The sequence below is a fragment of the Panthera uncia genome (assembly GCF_023721935.1).
Source record: "Panthera uncia isolate 11264 chromosome A1 unlocalized genomic scaffold, Puncia_PCG_1.0 HiC_scaffold_17, whole genome shotgun sequence".
NCBI lineage: Eukaryota > Metazoa > Chordata > Mammalia > Carnivora > Felidae > Panthera > Panthera uncia.
The window spans coordinates 86,720,374-86,741,833 of NW_026057577.1; the positions used below are offsets into that span (position 1 = coordinate 86,720,374).

The 21,460-nt window shown below is 38.8% G+C and overlaps 1 protein-coding gene across 4 annotated transcripts in view; it reads left to right on the top strand.

Annotated features, from left to right (window-relative positions):
* The first annotated feature begins 2,564 nt into the window (after positions 1–2,564).
* The window catches only part of APC (APC regulator of WNT signaling pathway), a 149,224-nt gene continuing 130,328 nt past the window's right edge, over positions 2,565–21,460 (top strand). For 2 of the 4 annotated variants that reach the window (XM_049647722.1, XM_049647724.1), the window contains exon 1: positions 2,565–2,969. In XM_049647722.1, the coding sequence (XP_049503679.1) occupies positions 2,802–2,969 (168 nt within the window). In that variant the 5' untranslated portion in view covers positions 2,565–2,801. The remainder of the gene's footprint in view (positions 2,970–21,460) is intronic. The other 2 variants (XM_049647723.1, XM_049647725.1) reach the window with 1 other exon arrangement.

Below are 21,460 nucleotides of genomic sequence, written 5' to 3' on the forward strand. Positions count from 1 at the left end.
ACACTGTCAGAATGGCTAAAATCAAAAGGACAAGAGATAATAGTGTTGGTAAGGATGTGGAGAAATAGAAACCCTCCTGCACTGTTGGTCGGAATGCAAACTGGTGCAGCCACTCTGGAAAGCAGTATGGAGTTTCCTCGCAAAATTAAAAATAGAACTATCACGTGACCCAGTAATTCCACTACTGGTTACTTACCTCAAGAAAGCAAAACACTATTTTGAAAAGATATATGCACCCCTATGTATATGGCAGTATTATTTACAATAGCCAAGACATGCAAGCAGCCCAAATGTACATCCATAGATGAATGGATAAAGATGTGATAGATAGATAGATAGATAGATAGATAGATATAGATATAGATATAGATATAGATAATGGAATATTACTTGGCCATAAAAAAGAATGAGACCTTGCCATTTGCAACAACACGGATGGACCTAGAAGGTATAATGCTAAATGACAAAGTCAGACAGAGACAAATACTATATGATTTCACTCTTATGGAATTAAGAAACAAATGAACAAATAAAGAAAAAAAGATACAAACAAACAGATTCTTAAATACAGAGAACAAACTAGGGTGACAGAGGAGAGGTGGGTGGGGAGATAGGTGAAATAGAAAAACAAAAATGTTGAGGGCCATGGAAGAAATGATAGGTGCAATACTGAAAACTAATTAGAGAGCAGAAGGGAGACATAGCTGAGGAAGGATGGCCTTTCTGAAGTGACACTTCAACTGAAACCTGGAAGATGACAAGCTACACACATAAGAAACAATAGTAAGGTCTTCAAGATAGTGGGATCAGCATGTGCAAAGCAATGAGGCTGTCAGGAAATATTAGTATTTGAAAACCAGTTGGGGCAGTGTCAACAAGCTACACAGGACCCTTGTAGTAAAATCCAACTCTTACCATGCCCTCAATGCCCTTGCCAACTTGACCCCTGCCTCTCCCTGACCTCATCTCCTCCCACTGTCCATGCCACTTATTCTCTTTGTCCCTCTTACCTGCAGGTCTCATTCCCACCTCAGGCCTCTGCTTTAGCTGTTTCCTCTGCCTGGAAGTCTCCGCCCCAGATCTTCTCTTGGCTCCTGGCCCCTGTGGTCATTCAGGCCTCAGATCAAATGTCATCTCTGGAGAGAGATTGCTAATTACGGTCCTTCACGCCATCATCTTTTGGTGGTTTGCTCTCCTCCTGATGAGGGAATGTTGGGCAAGGTGAGAGCAAAGTACAGGCTAACAGCACCCCCTCCCCCTGCCAGGTGGGATATGTGTGACATTCTTTGGACACCCCTGGCTACCCAAGAGCAAAGGACAGGGGTTTAAGTGCTTGCTGTGGTGATGTGGGAAACAAAGGCAAATGAAAAATTAAATTCCCTTATTGCCTACTGCCCATTGACAAGTCCTTGAAACAGGCAGAGTGACATCCTTCTAGGACCTCAGCTGCCTCGATGACGACACTTTGCTAGGGGCAAAAGGGAACCTTGGCTTAACGTTATCCTGACCCCTCAGGATCCTCTAAGTCTACTTTAACATATAAAAATTGCTTTGGAAACTTCCTTTATCTCAACTCCCCCAAGGTATATGCTGGCAATCATACCCAAGCTTATGGCCCCCTGATCTACATGTGAAGGGTCTCATGACTGAGGTTTTTTTTCTAACAGCAGCTGGCCCTCAAGGTCCTGGAAACCTTGCTTCCAAAATACCTTAGAGACTTACTCTATCCCCAACCCCCCTCCAACCTGAAGGTATTTAATCAGTTATCTATCACCACCCCAGTGCAGCTCTTTCTGCCCTTGGGTCCTGTCCCCATGCTTAAGTAAATTCACATTTTGCACCAAAGATGTCATCAAGAATTCTTTCTTGACCTTCAGCTCCAAACCCCACCATCACCCCCAAATCCCATCATTCCCATCCCTTATCGCTATCAAACATTAATTCTGTGATTTGTCTTTATTGCCCATTCTTTCCCACCAGAATGTAAATTCCATGAATGTATTTCTTACTGCTATAAATCTGGAGCCTAGGACAATATTAAGTATATAACAGAAACTCAAATATTATTTGTTGAATTAATGTTGAATGAAATTAAGCTAGAGAGGTAATGAAAGATAAAGTTTGTGTAAGACAAACTAGGAGGACTTCCCAAGAAGTATGCTTTGAATTAAAATAGTGAGAGCAAGGGAGAGGAGGTGGTGCGCAGCTACAAAACAAGAATTTGGGGAATTACTCGTTCATCTGTCTTTTTCACTAGATTATGAGCTCCTCTTGGGCTACAGATAGGTTTTATTAATCTACCCTCAGCACCTGGCCTAGAACCTATCCCATTGTAGGCACTACCTAGGTGTTTGCAGAATAACTTGACTATGGGTGTGCAGACGGGTTCTACTAAATCGGCTGCAGCACAGTTCAGGAAAGGCAAGTAAGTCCGGTGAACGGAGATTCGGCTTCCCAAGTAGCAAACGCACATCATACTGGACCGTGAAGAAGCGAGGGTCTGAACGCCGCAACAACGCGACTGCGCATTTCAGCCCCTCCTTGCTGGGGTAGAAGAGCGCCGGCAATCTCGGCGCACGCAAGCGCGCTACATTCTTCCCGCCTCCAGCAAGATGGCGGAGGCCAAGTAGCGAGGGGGCGGAGTGTGGCCGCCGGAAACCCGGCCGCTGCTGGGGGGAGCTGCGGGAGAAGGCCGGGGAGCAGCGGGCCGAGGCTGGCACGATGCTGTTCCCGGGAAGTGTTGTTGGTTACTGGTGAGGAAGGTGAAGCACAGTTGCCTTCCCGGACGCCCGGCGTCCCCTATGTACGCCTGTCTGGGCTCGGGTCCGGTCGCCGTTTTGCCTGCTTCTGCACCACCCTCTTCTCTCGGGTCCTGGAGCTCCGGCGGCGGCGGCGGCGGCCGTGTCCCGCAGGAGAGGAAGCGCCCAGGCGGCGTCCGTACTTCTGGCCGCGGGGCGAACGTCTGGCAGGTGAGTGAAGCGTGAGCATTGGCGTCTTTGCCCCACCGTTGCTCCAGACCCTAGCGGTGCTCGGCCCGAGTCTGCCGTTCTCTTGTCTCCACGTCCCACCCTCTCCCCGCCCCGCGCCCTCTTTCAGGCCTCCAGTTGGCCCCTGGCTTTGCAAGCCCTCCATTCTCACACAGTGGGTGGGGGTCGCGACGCCTGCCTCCCTCCGCATCTACCCCGACTCCTGGTGAAGCTTCTCGCGTCCGAGCGGTCTCTCTTTCGCGTTAGGTGGGTGGGTCGTCGCCCCTCCTATTTTAGTCGCCTCCCCATCTTCCTGGTTTCGACCCTCTTGGCTTCCTTTAAAAGTTTAACTGTCTGGGAAGATTACCCGGTAGCCTCTCATATAGAGAGAGTTACAAAGAAAAAGCTTCACCTTGATGAGGGAGTCCTGTCCCCAGGAGAGGTGGTTTGAAGAGTTGGATTCCTTGGCCCATTGAACTGCAAAGGAGAGAATGGTGCCTGTGATGCAAATGATTGTTCATGGAAATTAATCTCTAAATCTTTGGTCTCCGAACTTTTGAGGCAGAGGCTTAAGTTTTCTAGGTCTAGTGAAAGAATTGGGAAGTGTTCGTTTTTAAAAGGAAGGCTTTGTGAATGTAAGATATGTAATGGCACAAGAAAGGTTAAGTGATTTATTCTTTTATCCAATGTTCGCTTAAATTGCCCAATGAAGCTTTAGAATACCGTATTGTACAAGCCCTTTGTTTTATTTAGAAAGGGCTAAAATGGAGAAAAGCTTTTTAAACTAAAAACTTCTCAAATTTCTTGGATTCTCAATTGTTGTTACTACTTAACAGTCCCTGTAAGACCTGATATTTTTTGCAAAATTCAGGCTGTGCCAGTCTCAGTTCTTTCTTTATTACTGGGGCAAGGGGACTCAGAATTAATGGTGTAAGAAACTGTCCTGAATAACATGGTACCTTGCCAGAGTTTGTAAGTGCAAACCACAGGATTGAAGTAGTAGTGGAGGAAGTTGCCATGGCTGTTTCTCCCATATTTTCCATCTTTTTGCTGTTATCTCAGCTCTGTCCTCCTGTTTGGGCTTCCTGCTCAAAGTGGCTTCCCTCCTAGCAAAAAAAGATGGCTATCAGCAGTATTCATGTGATAGCCTTCTTAATTTACTTCCATACGGAGAACTAATTGGATAATTTCTCAAGAGCCCCCAAATTGTAAAACTGAGATTATAGATGCAAATGATAGCTTCTCCTTTGAGATTACAAATAGGTGGACCTTTTTTATTAACATTAAATTGCATAATATCATTTGTTGAAACTATGCTAGGTGCTCTCCCAGGTTATGAAAGCACAAACTATCCTTGCCCTATTGGAATTCTATACTAACAGTCTTTAATATGTGGGTTATATAATTGGCCTGACAGATTTGTTTACTTTTCATTCTGCCTCATGACACATAATCTGTTTTTCCCTTTGCTGTAGACTCTGACGTTAATGAATTTCCTTTTAAATTAATTTATTTTTATTTTTATTTTTTTAATTTCCTAAATTTGGAGATAGAATTGTTTAGTTCAAAAAAAGAGGAGATATTTTTATGTTTGATTCCTGTATGGGCTAGTTCATTCATTTGTTTGTTTTAGGCCTTCATTTTTTTCTACAACTAAGGACTGCATGTTTTTAAAGGGGGTTATGTCTCAATTCTGTGCTTCTGGCTGAAGAGATAGTAGGACTAACTCCAGTCAGTGCCTCCCTGCCTCTGGCAAAATAATTCGAAGGGTTGTGTCAAAACACATCTCTGATCACAAACTGTCATTAAAATCTCTCACTCTTCCACTCTTATGGTACCTGTTTTCTGTCTCTCACACTGTCTTTATGAACCCCTCTTTGTCTCTCTATTCATCCAACCCATTAGCCTACTGCTGATTTCATTTGCCTCCCTACATAACCAGGATCTCACTGTCATCAGTTTTTACTAAGCTCTCACTGATGCCCTAGAATGCCTTATTTTCTGTAGGTTTACCTTTCTAGTGCCCAGTCCAGAGTAAGCATTATCACTAGCTCTTTCGGTTTGATTCCTGACATCCTAAAGGATGCAAGAGACCGTTGTATGAGGATATAGGTTCATTTCCATACAAGTTGGTGCCCTGTTCTCTCCTGGGTTTTAAGTGCTGGTCGTGTACCTTTCTGTCTCATTTCCGGAAGGTTTTTATAGCAAATAACTTGATACCTTCCTTTCTTGAGAAAAATCTTAACTGTCTGAGGTATATTCTTTTCTATCCTCTGTATTATTTCCTTATTTACTCCTATCTCACAAAAGGAAATATTCTCCCCTCCTGATGTGTCCACAATCATCCCTCCCCATCCTTCTTTCTGTAGAACTGTCCATTATCATTCCTTCTTCAGTCTCTCCCTCTCTAGCCTATGTACATGCTTATATCTTTCTCAAGGCTGCCAAATACAGTGCTGTGTAACTCAGTAAAGCCAGTCTGAATTTTGAGCCTGCTGTGCCACTGTATTTTTATTCTTTAGTCCCAGGAGCCTAGTGTAGTAGCAAGAATATTTGACTTTTGACCCAGGTGAATCTGGGTTTGAAGTCTGTTAAAAACACTTAGTGGCTATGTGGCTGTGGGCAAGTTACTACTCAGACTCTATTCTTTATCTATAAAAGAGTGTTAAACTTAGAGTCATAATTGAAGGAATTTAGCACATGTTAGATATCCATCCAAGTGTTTGGTACATTATGGAGTTCCTAATAAATATAAAATATTCTCCTTTGCACTCTAACTTCCTTTACCATTTCAGCACTGAAATTGCTATTTTAAAAGTCCCCTATGACCTCCTAATCACCGCATCTATTGGCTTTCCTTCAGTCATCCTTGGTTTCCTAAAACCATATACACCACAGGAATAAGATTATCTGATTTCTTGGTTCTTCTGCATTGTATGTCCTGATTCTCTTAGATATCTGAAAGTTTTTTTTCACATTCCTGCATCGTTCTTCCCCCAAAACATAGTGATTCATATATTAGGATGCAAACTGGATTTAAAAGCAAAAAAGAGTGTATTGGCTCATGTGATTGGCAAGTGCATAGATAGAATTGGCTTCAAGAGTAGTTTGTTCATGGGCTTATGTCATTGGGGCTGAAACTCCATTTTTCTGCTATTATCTCAATTTTGTCCTACTGTTTGGACTTTATGCTCGGACTGGCTTCCCTCCTAGTAAAAAATAAATAAATGGCTATCAGCAATGTTCATGTGATAGCCTTCTTTATTTATTTCCAAAGGTAAAGAGAAGGATTCTCTTTTCGACTAGCCTTTTCCCAAAAGTCCTAAGCTCTGTTCTGATTGAACAAATTAGAAGGATCATGCTGCCAAGTCTGTCACAGTGTCTTTGTCAAGAGGGGTGGAATTATTCTAATTGGCCTAACTCATGGATGAACCTTATCTAAAATGAGGGAGAGATAACCAGTGTACTCAGGGGTCTTTGTGCTTTTCACTGTGTTTTCTTGGTGGTTATATCCTGTTTTTGAAACCTTTTTTTTTTTTTTTAATGTTTATTTATTTTTGAGAGAGAGAGAGAGAGAGACAGAGCGTAAGCAGGGGAGGGGCAGAGAAAGAGAGAGACGCAGAATCCGAAGCCAGCTCCAGTCTCTGAGCTGTTAGCACAGAGCTCAGTGCTGGGCTCGAACTCTCGAGCAGTGAGATCATGACCTGAGCTGAAGTTGGACGCTCGACCAACTGAGCCACCCAGGTGCCCCATCCTATTTTTAATGACACAAATCATTTTTGTGTGGAATGTTTCCCAGTTCTGCAACTTGACTTCTCACCTACATTGTTAGCTATATTTCTCTTAAATGTACTACTGTAAGCTTAACTCAAACCAGTTGGAATCAAATGGAATTTGATTTTCATGTACCTATCCTCACCTAGTGTGTTTACGTGTGCATGTGTGTATATGTATTTCTCTTCCTTCTAATTTCTCTCTTCTAAACACCTTTCTCCCAGCAACCCACTCTAACCTTGGTTCTTCTCCCACTTTCAGCATCTGTCATATCTTAAATATATCTTGTATTAGTTTGGCCTCAGGTTACATAATACCCGACCAATAGTAAACAGTATTTCACATAAAAAGCCCAGAGTGGGAGGATTCCTGGTTAGTCACTGTAGCTGTACAGTGATGTTATATCCAGGATCCAGGTAGTTTTCATTTTTATCCTTAGCGTGCTCATCTTTGTGCTCATTGTGCCCTTGTCCTCTCATTGTTGTACATTGCTCTTGCTGCTCCACACATCACATTCTCACACGGCCACCAAAGATAGGAGGAAGTTTGTCCTCTCTTGATTAGGCAAGTAAACCTTTCACAGAAACCCTATGTAGGATGTCATCTTGGCACGTTTAGACCCTACTTGCAAGGGGGCTGGAAAATACATTAGCTGGCATTTCAGTCTAAGAGGAAGTTAGGAAGGTAACCAACAAGATCGGTGACATATCTTGATAATATTTTATGGAGAAGTAAGTTTAAATAAATAAGAATTTTCCGATAGTAGGAGCAAACTTATAGCACTGCAAGGGTTGATATAAGCTATATGTAGGAGAGTCATAAATAACTGATTAAAATCTGATTATGTAAAATTAAGCTATTTGAGTGGTATATCCCAGTTATTCTAAGGTTGATGTTAAGTACATTTATGCATAGATGGTGGAACCACTGTGAGAAATGGGTACATATAGAACTCTTAGGAAATAGGTTTGTATTTCCCCTTGGGGGTGGGAAGCATTTGGAAATACATGGGGACATTTTTGGTTGTCACAATGATTTTGAACTTCTACTGACAATTAGTGGATAGAGATCAGATATACTAGAAGTCCTGTGATGTTTGCCCACAAAACAGGATTCATCCCTTCATATATGCCAATAGTGGCCTTATACCTTGAAATATACTTTGCTTTTTGAAAGAATTGATAAACATTCATCTGTATTCTTATATTGCAAGTGACAGAAAATCACATTCAAACTGCTTAAACAATAAAGGGAATGATTAGATCTTGTAATTAAACTTTATCTAAGGCTTTATCCTGCCTGAAACCATCAAGGACTTGGCTCAGTTTCTCTGTGATTTGTTCTGCTCTGTCATTCCTCTTGTTTTGGTTTCATTCTCAGGCTAGCACATGGCAGCACATTACTGGAGCACTGTCAGACTTAAAACCCTCATTTCACATATAAAGTAAATTGGAGAATACTTTTTGCAAGTATTTGTTGAGTATCATCATTACTAAAACCTTCCCTAAAGAACCCCCCAAAGTTGATTATTTCCCCTGTTGTGCTATAATTTTTTAATCTATATTTGTATCTCTATTGTATGTCATATTCTATAAGTATTGTTTTTCTATGTCTCATGCATTACCTTGTGTTAATTATTTTTGTATTCTTAATGTCTAGAATATTCTCACTTAGAGGTATACAATAACCGTTTATGGAAAGAATCAGTGAATGACATAGGAAGGAAGGATGTGGGAAGAGACAGAATTATAAGAAGGCCCCATCCCTTAGTTGTTATTGAATCTGTAATTACGTGCATTGTACTCCTTCTACCACCAAAGCAGGTATATAATGCTCTTGTGATTAATAGTGTGTAAAATCATTTGAAAGCCTTACTAAATTCTAGTAGTGTTTTTTCATTATTTTCTCAACAAAACTAAAAGCAGTAACTATCATTCATCCAATAAATATTTTGGAAAGTCTGCTATGTGCATGTAATGTAGTAACAATGGTGAACAAAACCTAACCTGTGTTCTGAGTGTGAATGTTAGGGATGCAGTTAATAAACATTATCCATGTGAACACACAGACACATGAGGTAGTTAATAGGCTTTGACATAAATAAAGAAGGTTCAGTGGATAATAGAGTAACAGGGGGCGCCTGGGTATTTCAGTCAGTTAAGTGTCCGACTTTAGCTTAGGTCGTGATCTCATGGTTCTTGGGTTCCAGCCCTGCCTCAGGCTCTGTGCTGACAGCTCAGAGCCAGGGGCCTGCTTCAGATTCTGTGTCTCCCTCTCTCTCTGAGCCTCCCCCGCGCTCAATCTCACGTGTGCGCGCTCTCTCTCTCTCTCTCTCTCTCTCTCTCTCTCAAAAATAAATAAACATTAAAAATTTTTTTAAAGAGTAACAGGATGCTACCTTAGATAGGTTGGTGAGAGAAGGGCTTTTTGAGAAGCCCTTTGAGCTAAGAGACCTGAAGGAAGTGATGGAGTAAGCCTTGGAGCTAACTGAGGGAAAATGTTTAGAGGGAGCAGTAAGCACCTTCTGAATGGAAATGTGTTTGGCATATTGGAAGAACAACATTCCAGCAGTGTGGCTGGAATAGAGCCAGTGAAGGGGAGAGTGGTAGGACAGGCAGAGGCTAGATCAGGTAGGGCATTGAAGGTCATGGAAAGACTGGATTTTACTCTGGATGAAATGGTAATCATTGAAGGGTTTAAGCATGGGAATATCCAGATTTGACTTGTTATTTTGGAGGATTACTCTGACTACATGGTGAAAATTGATTGTATGAGGCAAAAATGGAAGCAGGAAAACCAGTTAGGAAAATAATTTAGGTTGGAAATACGCTGCTTGGAGAAGCAGCCCCTTTAATGGTAGAGGAGCAAAGAAATGTTCAGATTTTTTTTTTTTAATTTTTTTTTTAACATTTATTTATTTTTGAGACAGAGAGAGACAGAGGATGAACGGGGGAGGGGCAGAGAGAGAGGGAGACACAGAATCGGAAGCAGGCTCCAGGCTCTGAGCCATCAGCCCAGAGCCTGACGCGGGGCTCGAACTCGCGGGCCGCGAGATCGTGACCTGAGCTGAAGTCGGACGCTTAACCAACTGAGCCACCCAGGCGCCCCAGAAATGTTCAGATTTGATACACTTAGAAAGCGGAGTAATTAGGGGGGCTGGGTGGTTCATTTAGTTGGTGTCTGACTCTAGATTTCAGCTCAAGTCATGATCCTAGTGTCATGGTTTCGAGCCCCATGTCGGGTTCCGTGCTGAGCATGGAGCCTGTTTGGAATTCTCTCACCACCCCCCCTGCCCCTCTCCCCTGCTTGCACATGTGCGTACTCTCTCTCAAATAAAATTTTTTTTAAAAGTAGAGTATTTAGGATTTACTGATGGATTAGATGTGGAGTATAAGGGAAAGAGAAGTAAAGGATGACTCCCAAGTTTTTCAACATGACCAACTGGGGAAAGGTGGCACATTTTACTGAGATGGGGGCTATGGGGCAGGGGTAGGGGTAGGTTTGGAGATGTAAATCAATTTTGTTTTGAATGTGGCTATGTTTGAGATACCTATCAGATAGTATTCAAGTGAATACATTGAATAGGCATGTATATGAGGAGTTTAAGGAAGAGGTAGAAATTATCAGTGTATAGGTGGTATTTAGGGCCCTGGCACCAGGTATCACCTAAGGAATGAGAATGAGATTTATGAAACCTTTTAATACTAAAAATGTTTCTTGTATCAAAGATTGGGAGCCACTGTGTTGAATAGTAATAGTTACAACATTCAGAGTCTGGAAAGGATAATGAGTAAATTCTCTGAGAAAGAGGCAGGACTTGACCTGGACTTCAAAGAATGGATAGGGTAGAAAAGGCTTTTTCCTTCTCTCATGCCAAGTACAGTACTTGTAGTACTGTAGTAGCATGTAGTGAGCATTCTATAGGTGCTGGTGAATGAACAAAAAGCACTTAGGCTCAGGAGCAGCTGGAGCAGAGGTTTGGTAGCAAGGAAGCCTAAAGTGTTTTAAAAGAAATTCAGAGAACTAGAGAAGAAAAGTTTGTTCTGGGAAAGAGTGAAAAGTAAGATTGGGTAGTTCAAAGCTTAAATTGTAAAATGACAGTTATATTTAACCCTAACAGATTTCAAGTCTGTTTCTGTTGTTTGTGCAGTGCCTTTAGTGTCTGGCCTCTAATAGATGCTCAGTAAATATTGAAAAAGTGAATATGGAATTCCCAAATGAAGGATTTATATCTACTGTGTTCTTTTCTTCTCGTTAAAGTATGCTGGAATGCAAACTATGTTAAGTGATACAGGGTTAACCTTACGTTTGCTTCAATTATTATTTCTAATGATAAGCATTAAACATTTATATTTTATGATTGATAACAAATTACTTGAGACATACCTCACAACTGGTCAGAAAATACCAGTGGATTGGCAAAACTGAAGTTGAAAATGAGGAGCCGTGACCATCTTTTATTCAGGGATTAACAGTTATTTTGTTCTTATGGAAATGACTGATTGAAGCCTGTTAATAGATCATTTTCTTTTTTAGCTGTCAAGGAGCAAACTGGTTTAGAATTATGGCCAGAAAATTGGACATGATATATCTGTGGTGATCTAATTTTTAAGGTTATATGATTTAAAACACTAGTTATAATTAGAAATTATTATAAATAGCAAATTATAGGCTTGCACAGTTTAACTGTTAGAAAATAATTTACCTGATTAATATCATACTGAAATTAAAATTGAAATTTTAGTTACATTTTGAAGTAATTAAAAAATAGGATACATTAGGTTTGTGATTATTTTCTTCAGTTCTTGTGTACCACATTATTAAAGCTTTATATAGTCATTAAAGGAAATTCAGGAAGTAAACTAAAAAGTAAAGATAACATCCATAAGCTCATCATATAAAGAAAACCAGTATAGTTTTTGTCTCCCCCAACCCCTCTCTCCCTCCTTCTCATTTTGTTTTTTTTTTCTGTGCCTATGACATTCCCACCCCACCCCCCCGTTTAGTCATGGTACAAATGTATGTGTGTATATATTTCCAGTTTTAAAAAATTAGGTTATTTGCATTTCTTAGACTATTTTGTAAATTGTATTTTTATTGACTGCATAATAATCCCATTGTAAGAATTCTTTTTCTTAACTGTTCCCTGTAGTTATTTAGTCATTTTCCATTTTATTTTCATGTGTGCAGTGAACATCTTAGCACATTATGGATTTCTTTTTATCTTGGCCATTTCCCTTAAGATGAGTTCATAGATAATGGAGTTACTAGATGATAAGCTGCAAACATCTTTAAGGTTAATAACGCATGTTGCCAGTTTGTACAATGTCTTATAGGCCCAATAAATGTTAATTGGTTGGAAATTAATCATAATGGGAGGGAAATTAAGACCTACAGAGTTCCTGACCTTTAGTGACAGTCTTAAATCAGCCTTTTGTTCATCTCCAAGTATTTCTTTGTTTTTTTTCCTATAACATATATTCTAGATTATATATAAAACATAAAATGAAGAACTTAGTGTGTTATTGTACACACAAAGTTATTACCCAGGTCAAAAAATAAAACACTGCGTCATCCTAGGGCTGCTCTCCCTGTCTTGTTCCTCATCTCAGAGAGAAAGCATTTAACATTTCACTCCCAAGTGCATTGGCCGAAACTTTGTTTTTTGTTATTTTGTTTTTATTTAAACTTCTATCATACTAATGAAGTTCCCTGCTCAAAATCAATCTTCAGAAATCTGTTGCATTTCTATACACCAATAATGAAGCAGCAGAAAGGGAAATTAAGAAAACAATACCATTTATATTGAATCAAAAATAACAAGACATCTAGGAATAAACCTAACCAAAGAGGTGAAAGACCTGTACTGAAAACTATAAAACACTGATGAAAGAAATTGAAGACGACACAAAGAAATGGAAAGACATGGGAATGCAAGCTGGTGCAGCCACTCTGGAAAACAGTATGGAGGTTCCTCAAAAAAACTAAAAATATAACTACCCTACGACCCAGCAATTGCACTACTAGGCATTTATCCAAGGGATAGAGGTGTGCTGTTTCAAAGGGACACATGCACCCCAATGTTTATAGCAGCACTATCAATGATAGCCAAAGTATGGAAAGAGCCCCAATGTCCATCAATGGATGAATGGATAAAGATGTGGCATATATATACAGTGGAGTATTACTCGGCACTCAAAAAGAATGAAATCTTGCCATTTGCAACTACGTGGATGGAACTGGAGAGTATTATGCTAAGTGAAATTAGTCAGAGAAAGACAAATATCATATGACTTCATTCATCTGAGGAATTTAAGAGACAAAACAGATGAACATAAGGGAAGGGAAACAAAAATAATATAAAAACAGGGAGGGGGACAAAACAGAAGAGACTCATAAATATGGAGAACAAACAGAAGGTTATTGGAGGGGTTGTGAGGGTGGGGGGTTGGGCTAAATGGGTAAGGGGCACTAAGGAATCTATTCCTGAAATCTGTGTTGCACTATATGCTAACTAATTTGGATGTAAATTTTAGAAAAATAAAAAATAAAATAAAATAAAATAAAATAAAATAAAATAAAATAAAAAGAAATACATAAAAAAAAGGAGGAAGAGGAGAGAGAAGGAGGAGGAAAGAAGGATAAATGACTGGAACAATAACAGCCACAAATAATGATTTTTCCAGTTCAATCATATTCATTGAGCTTTTAAATATAACAAAATAACATACCTGTATGTTTTATTTTTTCAAATATTGAATAAATAAAATAGTATAAATTAAAAAAAAGAAATGGAAAGACATTCCATGCTCATAGATTGGAAGAACAAATATTGTTAAAATGTCTATACAAGCCAAAACAATTTACAGATTTAATGCAGTCCCTATCCAAATACCAATAGCATTTTTCACAGAACTAGAACACATAATCCCAAAATTTGTATGGAACTACAAAAGAACCCAAGTAGCCAAAGCAATCTTGAAAAAGAAAAGCTGGAGGCATCATAATTTGGACTTCCAAGTTATATTACAAAGCTGTAGTAATCAAAATAGTATGGCACAAGCATATCTATGTAGATCAGTGGAGCAGAATAGAAAAGACAGAAATGAACCCACAATTATATGGTGAATTACTCTTCAACAAAACAGGAAAGAATATGCAACAGGCAAAAGACAGTCTCTTCAACAAATAGTGTTGGGAAAACTGGACAGCAACATGCAAAAGAATGAAATGGAGCCACTTTCTTACACCATCCACAAAATAAATTCAAAATGGATGAAGGACATAAATGTGAGACCTGAAACCATAAAATACTAGAAAAGAGCACAGGCAGTTAATTTCTCTGCCGTCAACCATAGCAACTTCTTTCTAGATAGGTCTCCTGACACAAGGGAAACAAAAGCAAAAATAAACTATTGGGACTGCATCAAAATAAAAAGTGTCTGCACAGTGAAGGAAAGAATCAACAAAACTAAAAGACAACCGACTGAATGGGAAAATATATTTGCAAATGACCTATGTGATAAGGATTAGTATCCAATATACATAAAGAACTTATACAACTCAACATCCAAATAATCCAATGAAAAAATGGGCAGAAGACATGAACAGATATTTCTCCAAGAAGACATCCAGGTAACCAACATGAAAAGATGCCCATCATCACTTACTATCAGGGAAATGCAAATCAAAACTACAATGGGATATCACCTCACACCCGTCACAATAGTTAAATCACAAGAAACAATAGCTGTTGGTGAGAATGTAGAGAAAAAGGAACCCTCCCGCACTGTTGGTGGAAAAGCAAACTGGTGTATCCACTGTGGAAGACAGTATGGAGGTTCCTCAAAAAGTTAAAAGTAGAACTACCCTCCAATCCAGCAGTTGCACTGCTGGGTATTTATCCAAAGAATACAAAAACACTAATTCAAAGGGATACATGTACCCCTATGTTTATAGCAGCATTATTTAAAATAGCCAAGATATGGAAACAGCCCACTGATGGATAAGAAAGTAGTATATATACAATGAAATGTTATTCAGCCTTTAAAAAGAATGAAATATGGGGCACCTGGGTGGCTATGTATACGACTCTCAGTTTCAACTCAAATCATGATCTCATGATTTGGTGAGTTCGAGCCCCACATTGGGCTCTGTGTTGACAGTGTAGAGCCTGCTTGTGATTTTCTCTCCCCCCTCCCCTGCTCGCTCTATGTCTCTCTCAAAATAAATAAACTTTAAAAAAATTATAAAATAAAGAATGAAATCTTGCCATTTGCAATGACGTGGATGGGTCTAGAGAGTATAATGCTAAGTAAAACAAGTCAGAGAAAGATAAATAACCATATAATTTCACTCATGTGGAATTTAAGAAACAAAACAAATGGGCAAAGGGAGAAAAAAAGAGAGATAAGCCAAGAAACAGACTCTTACCTATAGAGAACCAGCTGATGGTTACCAGAGGGGAGGTGAGTGGGAGGGAGATGAAATAGGTGACAGGGATTAAGAAGTGCATTTGTCAAGATAAGCACTGGGTGATTAAAACTTAAAAAAAGTTCTCTGTTGTGTCTTGTTTACTAACAATTTTGTGTTCTGTTTGTTTGAATTTAATGCTTTTTTTTTTGTAGCTTTTCATTACCATATGAACTTAATATATTGAATTATATTTTATTTAACTGTTAAACCTAATCTGATACCTGGGATAAACCTAATTTGGTTTTACTATATTATCTTTTTAAATTACTGCTGGGTTCAGTTTATTAATATTTTGTTTGGGAGTTTACATCAGTGTTCATAAATGAGATGGCCCATATTCTTGTTAAGATTTGAAATCAATGTTATGCTATGCTAGCCTCATAAAGTGAACTGACCCTTATTTTCTATTCTAGAAAAGTTTGTGTTTGATTGGAATTATCTTTCCTCAAATTTTTGCTACAATCTGGCAGAGAAGCCATCTGGGCTGGGAATTTTCTTTGTGGATAGATTTTTTTTTTATTTTTATTTTTTAATATTTATTCATTTATGAGAGACAGAGAGCGCAAGCAGGGTAGGGGTAGAGAGAGAGGGAGACACAGAATTGAAGCAGGCTCCAGGCTCTGAACTGTCAGCACAGAGCCCGACGTGGGGCTCAAACTGACGGACTCCAAGATCATGACCTGAGGGACTGCAAGATCATGACCTGAGCTGAAGTCGGATGCTTACCCGACTGAGCCACCCAGGCGCCCCTTGCTGATCCTTTTTATTGCATGTTTGTGTTCTGCTGAACTGATTTCTTTTTTTCTTTTCTTTTCTTTTTTTTCTTTTCTTTTCTTTTCTAATCTTTTTTCTTCTCTTTTCTTTTCATGTTTATTTCTTTTGGGGAGAGAGAGAGAGATAGAATGAGCAGGGGAGGGGTAGAGAGAGGGGGACACAGAATCCCAAGCAGGCTCCAGACTCTGAGCTGCCAGCACAGAGTCTGTTGCGGAGCTCAAACCCTCGAACTGCAAGACCATGACCTGAGACCATGACCTGAGCCGAAGTCAGAAGCTTAACCCACTGAGCCACCCAGGCACCCCTTGCTGATCCTTTTTATTGTATGTTTGTGTTCTGTTGAACTGACTTCTTTTTTCTTCTCTTCTCTTCTCTTTTCTTATCTTTTCATGTTTGTTTGTTTTGGAGAGATAGAGAGATAGAGAGAATGAGCAGGGGAGGGGTAGAAAGAGGGAGACACAGAATCCGAAGCAGACTCCAGGCTCTGAGCTGCCAGTACAGAGCCTGCCGCGGAGCTCAAACCCATAAACCGCGAGACCCATGACCTGAGCTGAAGTCAGAAGCTTAACCGACTGAGCCACTCAGGTGCCCCTGCTTTATTTCTTTCCTTATGTTTTTTGGGGGTTACTTTTTTGTTCTTTTATTCACTTCTTATAATTCACTACTTTTAACCATTTTTTCCTTTTAATTACATGTATTTAAGGCTAAGCATTTCGTATAAGCGCTGTTTTAGCTAGCTATATTACTCAAATTATGATATGCAGTATTTTTATAATTCACTTAAAATTATTTCTAATTTTTATTGGTTTTATTGGTTTCACTTTTGGATTAGCTGGAAGTATTATATTTTTTAATTTCTAAATACATGGAGATACTCTGGTTATTTTTAAGTTTAAATTTTATTTCTAACAACTGTACAAGATAATTAGAGAATATATTCTGTTTCAACAGTTTCTAATTTCAGACCTTTAAAATTTGAGATCTGTATTATGGCTCAATATATTGCTTTTTTCCCCCCTACATTTATTGAGTGCAGTGTTCTTTATGTTTTCATTAGGTCATGTTTGTTAATCTTGTATTTCATATCTTCAGTATCATTTTTTTTTTGCTTGTATCAGTTATGAAGAAGCATATGTTAAAATATCCTGTTAAAATATCCTGTTATGATTATGGATTTGTTTCCCTTTGTAGTTCTTTCAATTTTTGCTTTATGTATTTGAGGCTGTGCTAGTATATGCATGGAAATGTATAGTAGTTACATATTCTTTTTTTTTTTTAATACAATTTCTTGTTGAGTTAGCTAACATACATTGTATACGGTGTGCTGTTGGTTTCAGGGGTAGATTCCCATGATTCATCGCTTACATACAACACCCAGTGTTCATCTCAACAAGTGGCTTCCTCAGTGCCCATCACCCATTTTCCCCTCTGCCCCTCCCCCCATCAACCCTCAGTTTGTTTTCTGTATTTAAGAGTCTCTTATCGGTTTGCCTCCCTCTCTGTTTGAAACTGTTTTTTTCCTTTCCCTTCCCCTCCCCCATGGTATCCTGTTAAGTTACTCAAGTTCCACATATGAGTGAAAACATGGTATCTGTCTTTCTCTGACTGACTTATTTCACTTAGCATAATACTCTCCAGTTCCATCCACGTTGTTGCAAATGGCAGGATTTCATTCTTTCTCATTGCCAAGTAGTATTCCATTGTATATATAAACCATATCTTTATCCATTTTCAGTTAATGGACATTTGGGCTCTTTCTGTGATGTGGCTATTGTTGAAAGTGCTGCTATAAACATTGGGGTACAAGTGCCCTGTGAATCAGCACTCCTGTGTCTTTTGGATAAATTCCTAGTAGTGCAATTGCTGGGTCATAGGATAGTTCTGTTTTTAATTTTTTGAGGAACCTCCACACTGTTTTCCAGAGCGGCTGCACCAGTTTGCATTCCCACCAACAGTGTAAGAGGATTCCCATTTTTCCACAACCTTGCCACCATCTGTTGTTTCCTGATTTGTTCATTTTAGCCACTTTGGCATGAGGTGGTCTCTCAGTGTGGTTTTGATTTATATTTCCCTCATGGTGAGTGATGTTACCCATCTTTTCATGTGTCTGTTTGGCCATCTGGATGTCTTCTTTGGAAAAGTGTCTATTCATGTCCTTTGCCCATTTCTTCACTGGATTATTTGTTTTTCGGGTGCTGAGTTTGTTAAGTTCTCTATAGATTTTGAATACTAACCCTTTATCCGATATGTCATTTGCAAATATCTTCTCCCATTCTGTCAATTGCCTTTTAGTTTTGATTGTTTCCTTTGAAGTGCAGAAACTTTTTATCTTGATGAGGTCCCAGTAGTTCATTTTTGCTTTTATTTCCCTTGTCTTCGGAGACATGTCGAGTAAGAAGTTGATGCAGCTGAAGTCAAAGAGGTTGTTGTGTGTTTTCTCCTATAGGGTTTTGATGGTTTCCTGTCTCACATCCATTTTGAGTTTATTTTTGTGTATGGTGTAAGAAAGTGGTCCAGTTTCATTCTTCTGCATTTTGTTGTCCAGTTTTCCCGGCACCATTTGCTAAAGAGACTGTCTCTTTTCATTGGATGTTCTTTCCTGCTTTGTCAAAGATTAGTTGGCCATCCATTTGTGGGTCCAATTCTAGAGTCTCTATTCCATTGGTCTTTGTATCTGTTTTTGTGCCAATACCACACTGTCTTGATTACAGCTTTGTAGTAGAGGCTAAAGTCCACAATTGTGATGCCTCCTGCTTTGGTTTTCTTTTTCATCATTACTTTGGCTTTTGGGGTCTTATGTGGTTTCATATAAATTTTAGGATTGTTTGTTCTAGCTTTGAGAAGAATGCTGGTGCAATTTTGATTCGGATTGCATCGAATGTGTAGATTATTTTGGGTAGTATTGACATTTTAACAATATTTGTTCTTCAAGTCTATGAGCATGGAAGGTTTTTCCATTTCTTTTTGTCATCTTCAATGTATTTCATAAATTTTCTATAGTTTTCAGCATACAGATCTTTTACATCATTGGTTAGGTTTATTCCTAGGTATTTTATGGTTCTTGGTGCAATTGTAAATGGGATCAATGTCTTGATTTCTTTTTCCGTTGCTTCATTATTGGTGTATAGAAATGCAACCGATTTCTGTACGTTAATTTTGTATCCTGCGACTTTGCTGAATTCATGTATCACTTTTTGGTGGAATCTTTCTGGTTTTCTATGTAGAGTATCATGTCATCTGTGAAAAGTGAAAGTTTGGCTTCTTTACTAATTTGGATACTCTTTATTTCATTTTGTTGTCTGATTGCTGAGGCTAGGACTTCCAACACTGTGTTAAATAACAGCAGTGAGAGTGGACATTCCTGTTGTGTTCCTGATCTCAGGAGGAAAGCTCTCATTTTTTCCCCATTGAGGATGATATTACCTGTGGGCTTTTCATATATGGCTTTTATGATGTTAAGGTATGTTTCTTCCATCCCAACTTTCTTGAGGGTTTTTATTAAGAGAAGATGTTGTATTTTGTCAAATGCTGTTTCTGCATCTATTGTCAGGTCATATGGTTCTTATACTTTCTTCTATTAATGTGATGCATCACATTGATTTGCAAGTATCGAACCAGCCCTGCAGTCCATGAATGAATCCCACTTGATCATGGTGAATATTTTTTTTAATATACTGTTGAATTCGATTTGCTAGTATCTTGTTGAGAGCTTTTTTATCCACGTTCATCAGTGATATTGGCCTGTAATTCTCCTTTTTAGTGGGGTCTCTGTCTGGTTTGGGAATCAAAGTAATGATGTCTTCATAGAATGAGTCCAGAAGCTTTCCTTCTGTTTCTATTTTTTTTGGAACAGCTTGAGAAGGAGAGGTATTAATTCTGCTTTAAATGTCTGGTAGAATTCCCCTGGGATGCCATCTGGCCCAGGGCTCTTATTTGTTGAGAGATTTTTGACAACTGATTCAATTTCTTCACTGGTTATGGGTCTGTTCAAATTTTCTCTTCCTGTTTGAGTTTTAGAAGTGTGTGGTGTCTAGGAATCTGTCCATTTCTTCCAGGTTGTCCAGTTTGTTGGCATATAATTTTTCATAGTATTCTCTGATGATTGTTTGTATTTCTGAGGGGTTGGTTGTGATAAATCCAATTTCATTCGTGATTTTATCTATTTGGGTTCTCTGTCTTTTCTTTTTGAGAAGTCTGGTTGATCAGTTTTGTTTGTTTTTTCAAAAAAACAGCTCTTAGATTCACTGATTTGTTCTGTGTTTTGTTTTGTGTTTTTGTTTGGTTTTTTTTTTTTGATTCTATATTGTTTATTTCTGCTCTAATCTTTATTATTTCTCTTCTTCTGCTGGCTTTGGGGTTTCTTTGCTGTTCTGTTTCCAGTTCCTTTAGGTGTGCAGTTAGGTTTTGTGTTTGAGGTTTTTCTTGTTTCTTGAGATAGGCCTGGATTGCAATGTATTTTCCCCTTAGGACTGCCTTTGCTGCATCCCAAAGTGTCTGGACTGTAGTGTTTTCATTTCGTTTGCCTCCATACATTTTTAAATTTCTTCTTTAATTGCCTGGTTGATGCATTTATTCTTTAGTAGGATGTTCTTTAACCTCCGTGCATTTGGAAGCTTTCCAAATTTTTTCTTGTGGTTGATTTCAAGCTTCATAGCATTGTGATCTGAAAATATACATGGTATGATCTCCGTTCTTTTATATTTATTGAGAGCTGTTTTGTGACCCAGTATGGGATCTATCTTGGAGAATGTTCCATGTGCACTCGAGAAGAATGTGTATTCTGCTTTTGGATGAGAAGTCCTGAATATATCTGTCCAGTATATCATCCAAGGACATTGTGTTTTTATTGATTTTCTGCCTAGATGATCTGTTCATTGTTGTAAGTGGAGTATTAAAGTCCCCTGCAATTACCATATTCTTACCAATAAGATTGCTTATGTTTGTGATTGATTTATATATTTGGCTGCTGCAAGCTGGGGGCATAAACATTTACAATTGTTAGCTCTTCTTGATGGGTAGACCCTATAATTATGATATAATGACCTTTTTCATTGCTTGTTATAGCCTTTCGTTTAAAATGTAGTTTGTCTGATATAAGTATGGCTATTCCAGCTTTCTTTTGACTTTCAGTAGCATGATATGTTGTTCTCCATCCCCTCATTTTCAATCTGAAGGTGTCCTCAGGTCTAAAATGAGTCTCTTGTAGACAGCATATATATGGATCTTGTTGTCATTTTTTTTTTAATCTATTCTGATACTCTGTGTCTTTTGATTGGAGCATTTAGTCCATTTACATTCAGAGTTATTGAAAGATAAAGATTTAGTGTCATTGTGTTATCTGTAGGTTTCATGCTTGTGGTGATGTCTCTGGTCCTTTGTGGTCTTTGCAGCATTCCATTCAGAATCCCCCTTAGGATCTCTTGCAGGGCTGGTTTAGTGGTCATGAATTCCTTCAGTTTTTGTCTGGGAAA